At 41.1% G+C, this 16,062-nt stretch overlaps 2 protein-coding genes across 2 annotated transcripts in view; both read right to left on the bottom strand.

Annotated features, from left to right (window-relative positions):
* sept12 (septin 12) overlaps positions 1 to 16,062 on the bottom strand; it is a 108,046-nt gene that overhangs the window by 51,421 nt on the left and 40,563 nt on the right. The gene's annotated exons all lie outside the window — the stretch shown is intronic.
* Positions 2,829 to 4,392, bottom strand: LOC114840430 (mucin-4-like). The gene is made up of 2 exons (XM_029123843.2): positions 4,228 to 4,392; positions 2,829 to 4,077 (listed from the first exon to the last, which is right to left on the bottom strand). The coding sequence occupies exons 1-2, from the start codon at positions 4,261 to 4,263 to the stop codon at positions 2,962 to 2,964; spliced, it is 1,152 nt and encodes a 383-aa protein (XP_028979676.2). The 5' UTR covers positions 4,264 to 4,392; the 3' UTR covers positions 2,829 to 2,961.

The following is a 16,062-nucleotide window of genomic DNA, read 5'->3' as shown; positions in this document are numbered from 1 at the left end:
AGATGCTTCCACTTCATAATTAAATCACTTACAGTTGACCAGGGCAGATCTAGTAGATCTAGTAGGGCAGATCTAGTAGGGCAAACCTTTCACAAAGTTGTTTGTGACAAAGGTGGCATCCTATGACAGTGTCATGTTTAAAGTCACTGAGCTCTTCAGTACGACCCATTGTACTGCTAATGTTTGTCTATGGAGATTTCATGACTATGTGTTGGATTTTATCCACCTGTGAGCAATGGTTGTGGCTGAAACACCTGAATTCAATAATTAGTAGGAGTGACCACAAACTTTTGGCCATATAGTGTACAAAAAACATACTAGAAAACAATGTATCACATCCAGCACAGTCTGAATGGTGGATGATTCCGTGTAACACATCCAGCACAGTCTGAATGGTGGATGATTCCGTGTAACACATCCAGCACAGTCTGAATGGTGGATGATTCCATACAACACATCCAGCAAAGTCTGAATGGTGGATGATTCCATACAACACATCCAGCAAAGTCTGAATGGTGGATGATTCCGTATAACACATCCAGCACAGTCTGAATGGTGGATGATTCCATACAACACATCCAGCAAAGTCTGAATGGTGGATGATTCCGTATAACACATCCAGCACAGTCTGAATGGTGGATGATTTCGTGTAACACATCCAGCACAGGCTGAATGGAGTATGATTCCATACAACACATCCAGCACAGTCTGAATGGTGGATGATTCCGTATAACACATCCAGCACAGTCTGAATGGTGGATGATTCCGTATAACACATCCAGCACAGTCTGAACGGTGGATGATTCCATACAACACATCCAGCACAGTCTGAATGGTGGATGATTCCATACAACACATCCAGCACAGTCTGAATGGTGGATGATTCCGTATAACACATCCAGCACAGTCTGAATGGTGGATGATTCCATACAACACATCCAGCACAGTCTGAATGGTGGATGATTCCATACAACACATCCAGCACAGTCTGAATGGTGGATGATTCCATACAACACATCCAGCACAGTCTGAATGGTGGATGATTCCATAAAACACATCCAGCACAGTCTGAATGGTGGATGATTCCATACAACACATCCAGCACAGTCTGAATGGTGGATGATTCCATACAACACATCCAGCACAGTCTGAATGGTGGATGATTCCGTATAACACATCCAGCACAGTCTGACCACCCAGACCATCATGTCAGAGGTTTCTGTTGCATTTGTGCTCTACTACTTGTCATTTTCTCACAAAATCTAAACACACATTTCAGTATGTTGGTAAAAGACATGAAGTTTATGTTTTTAAATATATTTACTGTTATTTTAGTGCTATTGTACATATTCTAACATTCTTATTTACAGCAATAACCTGGCAGCAATCCGGGTTCACTGTTTTGTCAGGGGCAGAACTACAGAGTTTTTTTTACCTGGGACCTTTTGTTTATTGTCCCAATGCCCTTGACCACTTGCAACCCCTAAACCTTTGAAGACGATAACATCATATCTAGCTGTCACAAAGTCTGTACTACGCAAATACTAAACCATTAGTTTAACACTCACATTATACACAGAGCAGAGTACAGCAGGAAAGGACAGTGTGTTTTACTGAACCCCCCCCCCACCCCACACACACACACACACACACACAGTCTTAAAGAGGAATTTAGGGTGTGTGGTTTGCAGCAAGTGTCAACATGTACACAGACAGGCAAGGACTGAAAACGCTACAGGCTGTACACATCACCAGAGACGTCTTCGTCATTCTATCTCTTGCTCTCTACCTCTAATTCTATCTCTTGCTCTCTACCTCTAATTCTATCTCTCGCTCTCTACCTCTAATTCTATCTCTCACTCTCTACCTCTAATACTATCTCTCGCTCTCTACCTCTTATTCTATCTGTACCTCTTATTCTATCTGTACCTATCTACATCTCATTCTATCTCTTGTTCTCAGCCTCCCATTCTATATCTCATTCAATCTCTCATTCTATATCTATCACTCAACCTCTCATTCTCTCTTGCTCGCTATCTCTCATTCTCTCTCATTCTATATCTATCTATCTACCTCTCATTCTATCTCTCATTCTATATCAATCTCTCTAACTCTCAATCTATCTCTCATTCTATATCCATCTATCTACCTCTCATTCTATCTCTCATTCTATATCAATCTCTCTAACTCTCAATCTATCTCTCATTCTATATCCATCTATCTACCTCTCATTCTATCTCTCATTCTATATCAATCTCTCTAACTCTCAATCTATCTCTCGATATCAACCTTTTATTCAATTTTTCTCCTTACCGCTCATTCTTCCTCTACACTTCTCTCTGTTTCTCGCTCTCTGTCCCCCCCCCACCAGCCCGTGGCAGGTTTCTTGTATTAGATATTAACCTTTGAACTCCAGACAGTTAAATGACAACCCTATGAGCCCAGTCTGTTTCAGACACGTGATGCAATCAAAGAGCCTGACAACTCATAGTATGTCTTTCTTTAGCTTACTGATAAATGTTTAACTCACCCGTTTCTCTCAATTTCTTTTCCCCTCCCTCTCACTCCCTGATTCTCCCTACCTCTCCCCATTTCTCACACCCTTATTTCTCTCTGTCTTTCTCTCTCTCTCTTGGTTACCTTCCCTCCACTCACTCTATTTCTCTAAGTGGTGCTAATGACAGAGTAAAAGCATTGAGATATCTCTTCAGTAACATTAAACAGTCATTGCTTCCCTGAAAAGACTACTTCAAACATCATCACTTTTAAAGGATTTCAACTCTGACATTACAGTAAAGAAAATAATGAGAGTGTATGAATACGGTCTTTAATGCATAACCATCATGGTTTACAGACTGATCTCTTTGTGATTTGATCACAATCAACACATCTATGTATTAAACTGGTTGTATACTGCACACCGCTCTTTAACTAGCAGATGCATTAACCAGCTACTGCGCCCTAGTGGACATGTACTGCAACTACAGATAACAGGGCTGTAGTTGATGGTCCTGACAGTCTGTCTGAGTGGTTGTAGACAGCAGTGCTGTAGTTGATGGTCCTGACAGTCTGTCTGAGTGCTTGTAGACAGCAGGGCTGTAGTTGATGGTCCTGACAGTCTGTCTGAGTGGTTGTAGACAGCAAGGCTGTAGTTGATGGTTTTGACAGTCTGTCTGAGTGGTTGTAGACAGCAGGGCTGTAGTTGATGGTCCTGACAGTCTGTCTGAGTGGTTGTAGACAGCAAGGCTGTAGTTGATGGTTTTGACAGTCTGTCTGAGTGGTTGTAGACAGCAGGGCTGTAGTTGATGGTTTTGACAGTCTGTCTGAGTGGTTATAGACAGCAGGGCTGTAGTTGATGGTTTTGACAGTCTGTCTGAGTGGTTGTAGACAGCAGGGCTGTAGTTGATGGTTTTGACAGTCTGTCTGAGTGGTTGTAGAAAGCAGGGCTGTAGTTGATGGTTTTGACAGTCTGTCTGAGTGGTTGTAGACAGCAGGGCTGTAGTTGATGGTTTTGACAGTCTGTCTGAGTGGTTGTAGACAGCAGTGCTGTAGTTGATGGTCCTGACAGTCTGTCTGAGTGCTTGTAGACAGCAGGGCTGTAGTTGATGGTCCTGACAGTCTGTCTGAGTGGTTGTAGACAGCAGGGCTGTAGTTGATGGTTTTGACAGTCTGTCTGAGTGGTTGTAGACAGCAGGGCTGTAGTTGATGGTTTTGACAGTCTGTCTGAGTGGTTGTAGAAAGCAGGGCTGTAGTTGATGGTTTTGACAGTCTGTCTGAGTGGTTGTAGACAGCAGGGCTGTAGTTGATGGTCCTGACAGTCTGTCTGAGTGGTTGTAGACAGCAGGGCTGTAGTTGATGGTCCTGACAGTCTGTCTGAGTGGTTATAGACAGCAGGGCTGTAGTTGATGGTTTTGACAGTCTGTCTGAGTGCTTGTAGACAGCAGGGCTGTAGTTGATGGTCCTGACAGTCTGTCTGAGTGGTTGTAGACAGCAGGGCTGTAGTTGATGGTCCTGACAGTCTGTCTGAGTGGTTATAGACAGCAGGGCTGTAGTTGATGGTCCTGACAGTCTGTCTGTCTGTTTGTAGAAAGCAGGGCTGTAGTTGATGGTTTTGACAGATAGTATGATATAGCCTTAAGAGCACAAAACAGCCAACAAAGCTACTGAATGGATTAAATTAGAAGTTTACCGACCCAACAACACAGATAATAACAGAGTAGTTCAGACCTGTTGAATCCAGCCCCCACTGGAACTGTTCTTCATTAACTAATGGAGGAGTCTTCTTTCATGTAATGGGATGTTGTTGAATTCACCACAGACGGAGAAACCCAATCTCCCGGTCTGTTCCTTCTCTCTCTCTTCTCCCGGTGTGTTCCTTCTCTCTCTCCCTTCTCCCGGTCTGTTCCTTCTTTTTTCCATTTCACTTCCCTCTGTCTCCCTCTCTCTTCCTTTCTTTTCTTTTCTTTTCTCTTCCCTGTCCTTCTCTCCTGCCTCTCTCTTTCTTCTCTCTTCCTTCTCTTGTATCTGTCCTAACATATTTGTTGTGATAATTGTTTTTCAGTAACTGGGAGGAATGTGTGTGTTTGTATGTCATTACTTTCCAAAAGGAGTGGAAAAAAGAGCAACAGACAGAAAGTGAGATTGAGTGAAAGAGCAACATAGAGAGAGAGTGAACCAATAGAATTGTGCATATTTTAAGATCAGAGGTCAAAGGTAAGAGCTGAGGATCAGAGAGTTATTCCTCTCACAGTGATTGGTCAACAGAATAAGGAACACATCTGCTGTATGACCCACATTTCCTGGTCTTTAAAACATTACACACAAACACACACACACACACACACACACACACACACACACAAACACACATACAAATGCACACACAAATGCACACACATACACACACACGCACACACACCATGAAAAACTTACATATGTTGTGTATAAAAGGTTACTTATGGGGACCTTGTCTTATGCTATCGTCAAATGTAACTGTTTAGCAACATTGATCCCAATACAGCTGAAATGACTAAACAGGAACAGATCGTTGTCATTCTCATGGAAATACAATGTTTCACATGCAAAAACATGGATGTGTGTTTGTCTGTGTATTTGTCAGTGTCTGTGTGTTTGCGCGTGTCTATATGTATATGTGTGTCTATGTGTGTGTGTCTGTGTGTTTGTGAGTGTTTATGTGGGTCTGTGTGTTTGTGTGTGTTGTGTGTGTGTTTATGTGTCAGTTTGTGTCTTTGTGGGTGTTTATGTGTGACTGTGTGTGTGCGCGTCGTGTGTCTGTGGTAACTCCCCTCTGACTCTTTCTATTTCCTCTGTTAGAACAATAACAGGAACTTTGTTTCCAGATGCTCTAGGATCCTCTCTTCACACACACACACACACACACACACACACACACACACAGGCGAGGGACAAATTAAGGGCAAAACCAACATATAGTGTCTCAGTAGGGTGTTGGGCCATGAGACACCAGAACAGATTCAGTGTGTCTTGGCATAGATTCTATGAGTCTCTGGAACTCTACTGGAGGGAAAGAACACCATTCTTCCAAAAGATATTCCCTCATTTGGGGTTTAGATGAGGGTGGTGGAGAGCTCAGTTTGACACTTACATCCTTCCCTACTGCCATCTTGATCCAAAATCATCGGGACCTGCACAGCATTGCTATAGATGCCACAGAGCATCATTATTTACCTAACCGTATCATGCAGTACATCTGTATATATTCCTCAGGCTGCTGCATAGATTCGTAATTACCAACATTATAATGTTATCTTATTGGAATATGTTTACCAATAATTAACCACATAACCAATTCTCAAGCTTTATGGGGATATTTCCAAAGGCAGACCTGCTGAAGGGGTTGACACACTCATCAAAAGTCATCAAAATCCCTTGAAGTCCTGCAACTAGGTGATTTCAAAAAGAATCTGTCCAAAACATGATGTTTATCAAACTCTAATCTGTCCCAAACATGCTGTTTATCAAACCCTAATCTGTCCCAAACACGCTGTTTATCAAACTTGAATCTGTCCCAAACACGCTGGCTATCAAACTCTAATCTGTCCCAAAAATGCTGTTTATCAAACACTAATCTGTCCCAAACACAATGTTTATTAAACTCTAATCTGTCCCAAACACGCTGTTTATCATACTCTAATTGATCCCAAACACGCTGTTTATCAAACTCTAATCTGTCCCAAAAATGCTGTTTATCAAACACTAATCTGTCCCAAACACAATGTTTATTAAACTCTAATCTGTCCCAAACACGCTGTTTATCAAACTCTAATCTGTCCCAAACACGCAGTTTATCATACTATAATTGATCCCAAACACGCTGTTTATCAAACTCTAATCTGTCCCAAAAATGCTGTTTATCAAACACTAATCTGTCCCAAACACAATGTTTATTAAACTCTAATCTGTCCCAAACACGCTGTTTATCATACTCTAATTGATCCCAAACACGCTGTTTATCAAACTCTAATCTGTCCCAAAAATGCTGTTTATCAAACACTAATCTGTCCCAAACACAATGTTTATTAAACTCTAATCTGTCCCAAACACGCTGTTTATCATACTCTAATCGATCCCAAACATGATGTTTATCATACTCTAATCTGTCCCAAACAAGCTGTTCATCAAATCTACTTGGTCATGAGGTTAGACATGTTGGCTACGGCAGAAGCAAGAGGTTAGAGGTCATAAGGTTGTAGAGTTCACACCCAGAGCAGAAACACCCTGAGCAATACACAGATTCTACACCCTCACATAGCCGCACCTTTTAAATGGACTGGGTCTTTAGTGTGTTGATGTGGCTGTGCTTTATCAGTGAGGTTAAAGAGATATTATTAAATTATATATCCTGTCCTATGGGACGCAGTTAACACAGTGAACTCATTAAACGCAGTTAACACAGTGAACTCATTAAACACAGTTAACACAGTGAACTCATTAAACAGTTAACACAGTGAACTCATTAAACACAGTGAACCCATTAAACACAGTTAACTCAGTTAACACAGTTAACCCATTAAACACAGTTAACACAGTGAACTCATTAAACACTGTTAACATGATGTTGACATCGTCCTCCATCATGTTGTTGACATTGTCCTCCATAATTTTTTTGACACAGTCCTTCATTATGTTTTTAACATTGTTCTCTATCATTCGCCCTTTTCCAATGGATAGTAACTGAGTTCATATCCAAATGTTTGATTAATGCAAATTATTCTAAATCCAACAGGCATTGCAACTCCACATCAGAACAGTGTTGAAGGGATGTCAGACTAACAAATCTCTGTGATCATATACAGTAAGTACAGAAAGCAACATGTTATTAAACACTACAATAGGTACAACTATGATTCCAAAAAAGTTGGGATGCTACGTAAAATGCAAATAAAAACAGAATGCCAAGATGTGCAAATAATTTTCCCTATATTTGAATTAAAATAGTACAAAGAAAATATATGAAAGGGTTTGGGAACTGAGGAGTCCAACTGCTGTAGTTTTGTAATTGAAATGTTGCTTAATATAGGATCACAGCTGCTCATAAGTTTTGGGTCTCCTTTGTCATAATGAACCAAATGTTTTCAATGGGTGACAGGTCTGGACTGCAGGCAGGCCAGTTTAACACCTTCTTTTAGTACAGAGCCATGTCCTTGTGATATGTGCAGAATGTGGTTTGGCATTGTCTTGCTGAAATAAGCAAGGTTTTCCCTTAAAAATATGTTGTCTGAAAGGCAACATATGTTGCTCCAAAACCTGTATAGATTGTTCAGCATTAATGGTTGCTTCACAGAAGTCAGTCATGCCATGTGCATCAATGTAGCCCCATACCATCACAGATGCTGGCTTTTGAACTGTGCGCTGATAACAAGCCGGATGGTCCCTCTCCTTAGTTTTGTGATGTTCCACCAGGTTTAGTTTGTTTGCATTACACAACTTTTCCAGGCTTCTGTTGCCTCCATCCCAACATTTTTTAAATGTGCTACTGGCATCATCTTCATGTATTTTTCAAGAAACAATAAAATGTATGTTTCAACATTTGATATGTTGTCTTTGTACTATTCTCTATTGAATATAGGATTTACATTATTTGCACCTCATTGCATTCTGTTTTTATTTAAATTTTACGCAGCGTCCCACCTTTTTTGGAATCAGGGTTGTATAACTCAAAGGTTTTAGTAAACTCATCGCAAAGTTAACAGTGTTTCCAAAAACTCCATCTCAAACACCACAGTGTTTCAATACACGGACATATACACACACAAACACACACACACACACACACACACACACACAAACACAAACACACACAAACACACACTAAAATACATGTGAGGCATCTCCAGCTGATCAATGTCAGGACACATTAACTCTGTGTTTATTATGGAGTATTTCTGACTAACAAAAAACTTACTTTGATCACTAAGATGGTAAAATGGCCTACGGAAACTGTTATTTAGACAATGGAACATTAAAACTTTCAGTGAAATATATCCTGGGTAATTCAGGTGGCAAGCCTAACTGATGCAATATTACACAGCCTTCAATTTGAAATAATCATATAACATTCTGGTGAATTAATTACAGTATTTGTGAGGAAGAAATGGTCTTCAGAGTTTGGGACGGGCCAGGTGGTCCAATCCAATACTGCTGCTACATGTGACTCTGCTTGGACCGACCTCCAGAGACATAACACCATGTCCCTAGGTAATATTCCCTGTTGACATGAATGTCCTCCATGTCTTTCAAGAAAATGTTTTATGCGTATTGGTTTAAAAAGGTTACTGCTGTTTATGGATAAAAGTTACGTTTGTGCAGTGACTGTACTTTGTTTCGCGAATGGGCTTTTGTAAAACAAGCAAATGCTTGGCGAAGTTGATGCAGCCTGTGATTTGATGATAAATTAACAGGCATCGCATTTATTATCGCAATGCAGGATATGCTAATAAACCTACTAATATCAACCATGCATAACAAACATTTTTCTGAAAGATACATTTCATGCTAGCTACCAACCTACAAGGTCCTTCTGATGTTGTCTCCAGTGTCATTTCAACCAATGCTCCTCCCAGAAAAGCATTGGCCATAATCGCTTTACACAATGCAGAACACCAATGGTTTGAATCGGCCTTAATAATTGGAGATCGACCTGTAGTCTTACGTGTTCTGTGAAGAGTTTTGTGTAGAGAATTGCCTTCAGCTGGAGCTATAAGATCGTCAGACAAACTGTATGCGTTTCATCCTAACACACACACACACACACACACAGTCCTATTAAAGGTGAGTCAGACTTTTAAGAGCTGTTGAGGATGGTACTTCAGATTTTACGGTTTCCTGTTTTCCGCTTGAAGACTAAGTTACAATACTTACAGTAAAAACATAAACAACAAGGTATACACACACACACACACACCAGCACATAAACAACAAGGTATACACACACACACACCAGCACATAAACAACAAGGTATACACACACACACACACACACACACACACCAGCACATAAACAACAAGGTATACACACACACACACCAGCACATAAACAACAAGGTATACACACACACACACACCAGCACATAAACAACAAGGTATACACACACACACACCAGCACATAAACAACAAGGTATACACACACACACACCAGCACATAAACAACAAGGTATACACACACACACACACCAGCACATAAACAACAAGGTATACACACACACACACCAGCACATAAACAACAAGGTATACACACACACACACCAGCACATAAACAACAAGGTATACACACACACACCAGCACATAAACAACAAGGTATACACACACACACCAGCACATAAACAACAAGGTATAGATACACACACATACACACACATACCAGCACATAAACAACAAGGTATATATACACACACACACACACACACCAGCACATAAACAACAAGGTATATACACACACACACACACACACACACACACACACACACACACCAGCACATAAACAACAAGGTATACATACACACACACATATACACACACACACCAGCACATAAACAACAAGCTATACATGCACACACACACACACAAGCACGTACACACACACACAAAACGCTACTGTTGTTTGCTCCTTGGGGTTTAAGGCCGGGTGTCTCTGTAAAAGCACTTTGTGACAACTGCTGTTGTAAAAAGGGCTTTATAAATACATGTCATTGATTGATTGACACACACACACAAGCACATACACACAGCCACTCACACACACACACACAGACACACAGACACACACACACACACACGCACACACACAAGCACATACACACAGCCACAAACAAACATACAATTGTAAGTTGGATGGCAAGTATAGCTAGGAGGGAAAAGAGATCTCACAGTTTCATTACGATTTGAGATTAATTATGAAAATGTATTTAGTATAGAGTCAATGTGATCACAGGTTCTGCTTAACTGAAACAGATCCTAGATCAGTCATGTTCTGAGCATATCAGCTCATTGTCTCAGGGCATTGTCTGAGTCAGGTGATATTCACAACTCTATCAAACAGACGCAAACATAAAAACATTCATGTTCATGCTGTGCATGGTATGAACAGTTTCTTATATAATTGGATTAAATATATTTTATTGTAGGTTTATTTTATTGCTCCACCAATCAATATGAAAACCGGAACACGATGACCTCTTATTCAAATGGCATCCCTTTCCTTTCCTGATTCAAACTCATATGTCACCCTTTCCCGATTCAGATGTAAAAAACATTAAAGGGGCAAAAACCAAGATCGATAATTTACCAAAGTAATAAAGCACAAAGCAGTGAAATAATTTGTTAATTAATCTGGTTCCCTTTAATTCCTGTAATGGGAAAGACACAGGGAACAGACACAGCTCCAGTGTTCTGGCCCCTGGAGGGACACAGGGAACTGACACAGCTCCAGTGTTCTGGCCCCTGGAGGATCACAGGGAACAGACACAGCTCCAGTGTTCTGGCCCCTGGAGGGACACAGGGAACTGACACAGCTCCAGTGTTCTGGCCCCTGGAGGGACACAGGGAACTGACACAGCTCCAGTGTTCTGGCCCCTGGAGGATCACAGGGAACAGACACAGCTCCAGTGTTCTGGCCCCTGGAGGATCACAGGGAACTGACACAGCTCCAGTGTTCTGGCCCCTGGAGGGACACAGGGAACTGACACAGCTCCAGTGTTCTGGCCCCTGGAGGATCACAGGGAACAGACACAGCTCCAGTGTTCTGGCCCCTGGAGGATCACAGGGAACAGACACAGCTCCAGTGTTCTGGCCCCTGGAGGGACACAGGGAACTGACACAGCTCCAGTGTTCTGGCCCCTGGAGGATCACAGGGAACAGACACAGCTCCAGTGTTCTGGCCCCTGGAGGATCACAGGGAACTGACACAGCTCCAGTGTTCTGGCCCCTGGAGGATCACAGGGAACAGACACAGCTCCAGTGTTCTGGCCCCTGGAGGATCACAGGGAACAGACACAGCTCCAGTGTTCTGGCCCCTGGAGGGGATTTATTAACTGAAAGTGGTAGTGACTAGATTCAACTGATAAACACATCAAAGCCCGGGGATGGGAACCCCATTCTGCTCCCCAGCGGCCTTTATAACTCCCACTGATTGGCCTGATTGGGAACAGGTGTGCCTCCATCTTCAAAACTACCCACAATGCATTATTGTTCCCCTGAGTTTCTCTTCCTGGCTCGTACTCAGATTAACTCTTTTTAAATCAGATGGCCCAAACACTGAAGCATTTAGACAGTTATCTTTCTGATGAAAAAGGTCTGTCTAAGATGTTTGCCCCACTCTGATTACTGGTTGGATGGTGTCATACAAACTATTTAAAAGATATACATGTAAAATATCCACCTAGCTTGAATTCTGTGGCATACAATGCAAAAGCTTAGCTATAAGGCTGGTTAAAAAGCAGCTAATCACTTAAAATGTAATTTTACCTGAATATGTAGTCATAAGAGGATAGGGTTTGCTTTAGGTTATGATTTGGTCAAGGATCATATGTGGCTAAAAAGGTTCCCTTCATTACAACACACTTCTTACAAACATTTTAAAGCACAACTCTGATTACCACTTGTAAAAACAGAAAAGGTAGGTGTGTCTTTGAATAGAGAGTTCTGATGCGTAAACTGCAGCAAATGCACATGTTATATGTGGTTGTGTGAAGTAATATAATGACTTCTGTCAACATTCCTTCACTCAAGTAATTGTTAAGTCATCTGAGGCCTCTGTCCCCTGGTTATAACCACTGTTCAGGGAAGGCAGGTTTACTCCTCCTCTGGCCCCTGGTTATAACCACTGTTCAGGGAAGGCAGGTTCACCCCTCCTCTGGCCCCTGGTTATAACCACTGTTCATGGAAGGCAGGTTCACTCCTCCTCTGGCCCCTGGTTATAACCACTGTTCATGGAAGGCAAGTTCACTCCTCCTCTGGCCCCTGGTTATAACCACTGTTCAGGGAAGGCAAGTTCACTCCTACTCTGGCCCCTGGTTATAACCACTGTTCAGGGAAGGCAGTATCACTCCTCCTCTGGACCCTGGTTATAACCACTGTTCAGGGAAGGCAGGTTCAACCCTCTTCTGGCCCCTGGATATAACCACTGTTCAGGGATAGCAGGTTCACTTCTCTGGCCCCTCACTGCTGTTAAAGATCAGTTGGGGAAATGTTTAAATGGCACAAATTTACGAGTGTGTCTATCCTAGTAAAAGCAATTAGTCTGAGCTGTCAGATAGTGTTTCCCCTGTCTGTCAGGGAGAGTTCTGGAGCTGGGGCTGTAAATCACTTGAATGTATTATCCACTACTCATTAATCATACAGGAACTACACACACACATGCAGGCCGGCGAGCATGCACACACTCACGGTTACACATGCAGCGCATTCTATGTTCACTCCATAAGTTCGACAAGACTATATCCTGTGCAATAGTCTAATTAATAAGACTATATCCTGTGCAATAGTCTAATTAATAAGACTATATCCTGTGCAATAGTCTAATTAATAAGACTATATCCTGTGCAATAGTCTAATTAATAAGACTATATCCTGTGCAATAGTCTAATTAATAAGACTATATCCTGTACAATAGTCTATTTAAGAAGACAATATCCTGTGCAAGTCTAATTAAAAAGAATATGTCTCATGCAATAGTCTAATTAAAAATACTATGTCCCTTGCGATAGTCTAATTAATAATTTAAAAGAAAATATTTATCTGCTCTGTATATTTGCTGACCCTCAAGATACCCTCTTTGTACCCTCTATGTAACCTCAAGATACCTTCTCTGTACCCTGAAGATACTCTCAATATATCCTCTCTGTACCCTCTATGTACCCTCATGAAACCCTCTCTTTAAACTCTATGAACCCTAAACATACCCTCTATGTATCCTCTAAGTACTCTCTATGTACCCTCTGTGTATGCTGTACATTCTATGTACATTCTCTGTACCCTGTATGTACTCTCTATGTACCCTCTCTATATATCCTCATTGTAAATGCATTATTTATATTCTCTGTAGAAAATACAGGGCTGAAGTCACAAATGTCTCCTTAAATGGAATTCACACATTGAGGTGGGTGTAGCTGTTCAACTGAATGTCAAACATGAAAATTATTGTTTTCTGAAAACACACGCCAGCATTTTAAAACCTCACATGGCCCTTTCATGCATTTATGTTGACTGAATAATGTTTGCAAAAAGGAAGAAAGTGTTAATTCACTCCTAAGAGGTAGGGTGTAGTGTCTAGGGGTTGAAGTGCCTAAGGGTTAGGTTTTGAGGTGGAATGTTTCTAGTTCCTACTGGTTATTTGTAGGTTACATGGGAACTATGAGTTCCCATGTAACCTTTGGACCATACATTAGGCATCACTGTCTCTACTACGCATTACTGTCACTACTCCCTGACTCACAGGATCTTATCTTTTGATAAAGCTGGTGAGACAGAAGAATGTCTTGTCTTGAAAGGTGGTGATGGAAAGAGTCAGATATGAAAAATTGAGAGATGGATGACAGAGATTTACAGATGAGATATAGGGAGAATGTGACAGAGATTTACAGATGAGAGAAAGGGAGAATGTGACAGAGATTTACAGATGAGAGAAAGGGAGAATGTGACAGAGATTTACAGATGAGATAAAGGGAGAATGTGACAGAGATTTACAGATGAGAGATAGGGAGAATGTGACAGAGATTTACAGATGAGAGATAGGGAGAATGTGACAGAGATTTACAGATGAGAGAAAGGGAGAATGTGACAGAGATTTACAGATGAGATATAGGGAGAATGTGACAGAGATTTACAGATGAGAGATAGGGAGAATGTGACAGAGATTTACAGATGAGAGAAAGGGAGAATGTGACAGATTTACAGATGAGAGATAGGGAGAATGTGACAGAGATGTACAGATGAGAGATAGGGAGAATGTGACAGAGATGTACAGATGAGATATAGGGAGAATGTGACAGAGATTTACAGATGAGAGAAAGGGAGAATGTGACAGAGATTTACAGATGAGAGATAGGGAGAATGTGACAGAGATTTACAGATGAGAGAAAGGGAGAATGTGACAGAGATTTACAGATGGGAGAATGTGACAGATTTAAAAGTGATTACGTTAGTGTCAGAAAAACAGTTGGTAAATTGGGAGTAGCACTTCATCATTTACATTTCTTCCTCAGTCCTCCTGTTCTCTCAATACATTCTGAGGTCACTGTTCTGCCCTAGCCTGATTCCCATAGAAATCTCTTCCTCCATCTCTGTTTATCCATCTCATCCCTCTGTCGCACTTAGAGAAGGAGACAGAAGATATAGAGATGATAAAGACAAGAAAAAAGACACGGGGAGATGGTATAGTGAAGAGTGAAGATACAGCTTAGCAGCTCACTAGATATCAATCAATCACATTTATTTATAAAGCCCAGCAGTTGTCACAAAGTGCTTTACAGAGACACCCGGACTTAAACCCAAAGGAGAAAACAACAGTAGTGTTGAATTTCAGTGGCTAGGAAAAACTCCCTAAGAAGGCCGAATTTTAGGAAGAAACCTAGAGAGGACCCAGGCACAGAGGGTTGACCAGTCCTCTTCTGGCTTTGGCAGGTGAGATATTAAGAGTCCAATTGGAATAATTAATACATTTATCTGGGCTAAATCCAGAGTCTATTTAAAATAAGACTAGGTCAGAAGTATGACTAGATGGACAAGGACAGGGACAGCAACAGGCCCCCCAAACCAGGTACTCCGCAGGTGTGGACCAGGACCTCATGACCTCCTAAAGTTTAAAACGAGAGAATTCAGAAAATGCATTCATCATATCAACAACGATTTAAAGTGGAGAAGGAAAACTTAGTGGGGAAGGAGAACTGACTCAATCCCCCAGCACAATAGTATAGCAGCATATGACCTAGATAAGAACTAACTAGCTTGCCAATCCATCAAATGTTATACAATTTGACATTCCCACTAACATAGCTTATTCTGCCCCTGGTACAACTAAAACACAGCGGACAAAAACTTTCTGAGTAGGGATCCTAGTGATGCCAGTTATACAGCTTGGGTATCTTACTGTACTAGACAGGGAGCTAACTAGCTACTTAGATGAATAGCCTTATATACAGTACCAGTCAAAAGTTTGGAAACACCTACTCATTCAAGACAACCTTTACTGTACATACACTTATCAAAGACAAACTTTCCAGGTCCATATCAGGTTGTGATATGTGTATATTTAGTAGATTTTTCTCCAGAGCCCCATTATCAACTTAACTCCATTATCAATTTAATCCCATTATCAACTTAATCCTATTACCAAGTTGACCCCATTATCAATTTAACCCCAGTATCAACCTAATCCCATTATCATTTTAATCCCATTATCAACTTAATCCCACTATCAATTTAATCCCATTATCAATTTAACCCCATTATCAACTTAATCCCATTATCAATTTATCCCCACTACACAACAACCGAAAACAAAAAGAATCAAGAAAGACATCAA

The sequence above is a fragment of the Esox lucius genome, chromosome 11 (genome assembly GCF_011004845.1).
Source record: "Esox lucius isolate fEsoLuc1 chromosome 11, fEsoLuc1.pri, whole genome shotgun sequence".
NCBI lineage: Eukaryota > Metazoa > Chordata > Actinopteri > Esociformes > Esocidae > Esox > Esox lucius.
This window is presented reverse-complemented; position numbering and strand designations above follow the sequence as displayed.

Bases quoted from the DNA above. Each gene is read 5' to 3' on its own strand.
- LOC114840430 (XM_029123843.2), bottom strand. From the start codon at position 4,263: ATGAAGAACAGTTCCAGTGGGGGCTGGATTCAACAG. The intron at 4,078-4,227 runs GTCTGAACTACT...TTCTACAAACAG, and splicing joins GTGGGGGCTGGATTCAACAG to ACAGACAGACTGTCAGGACC.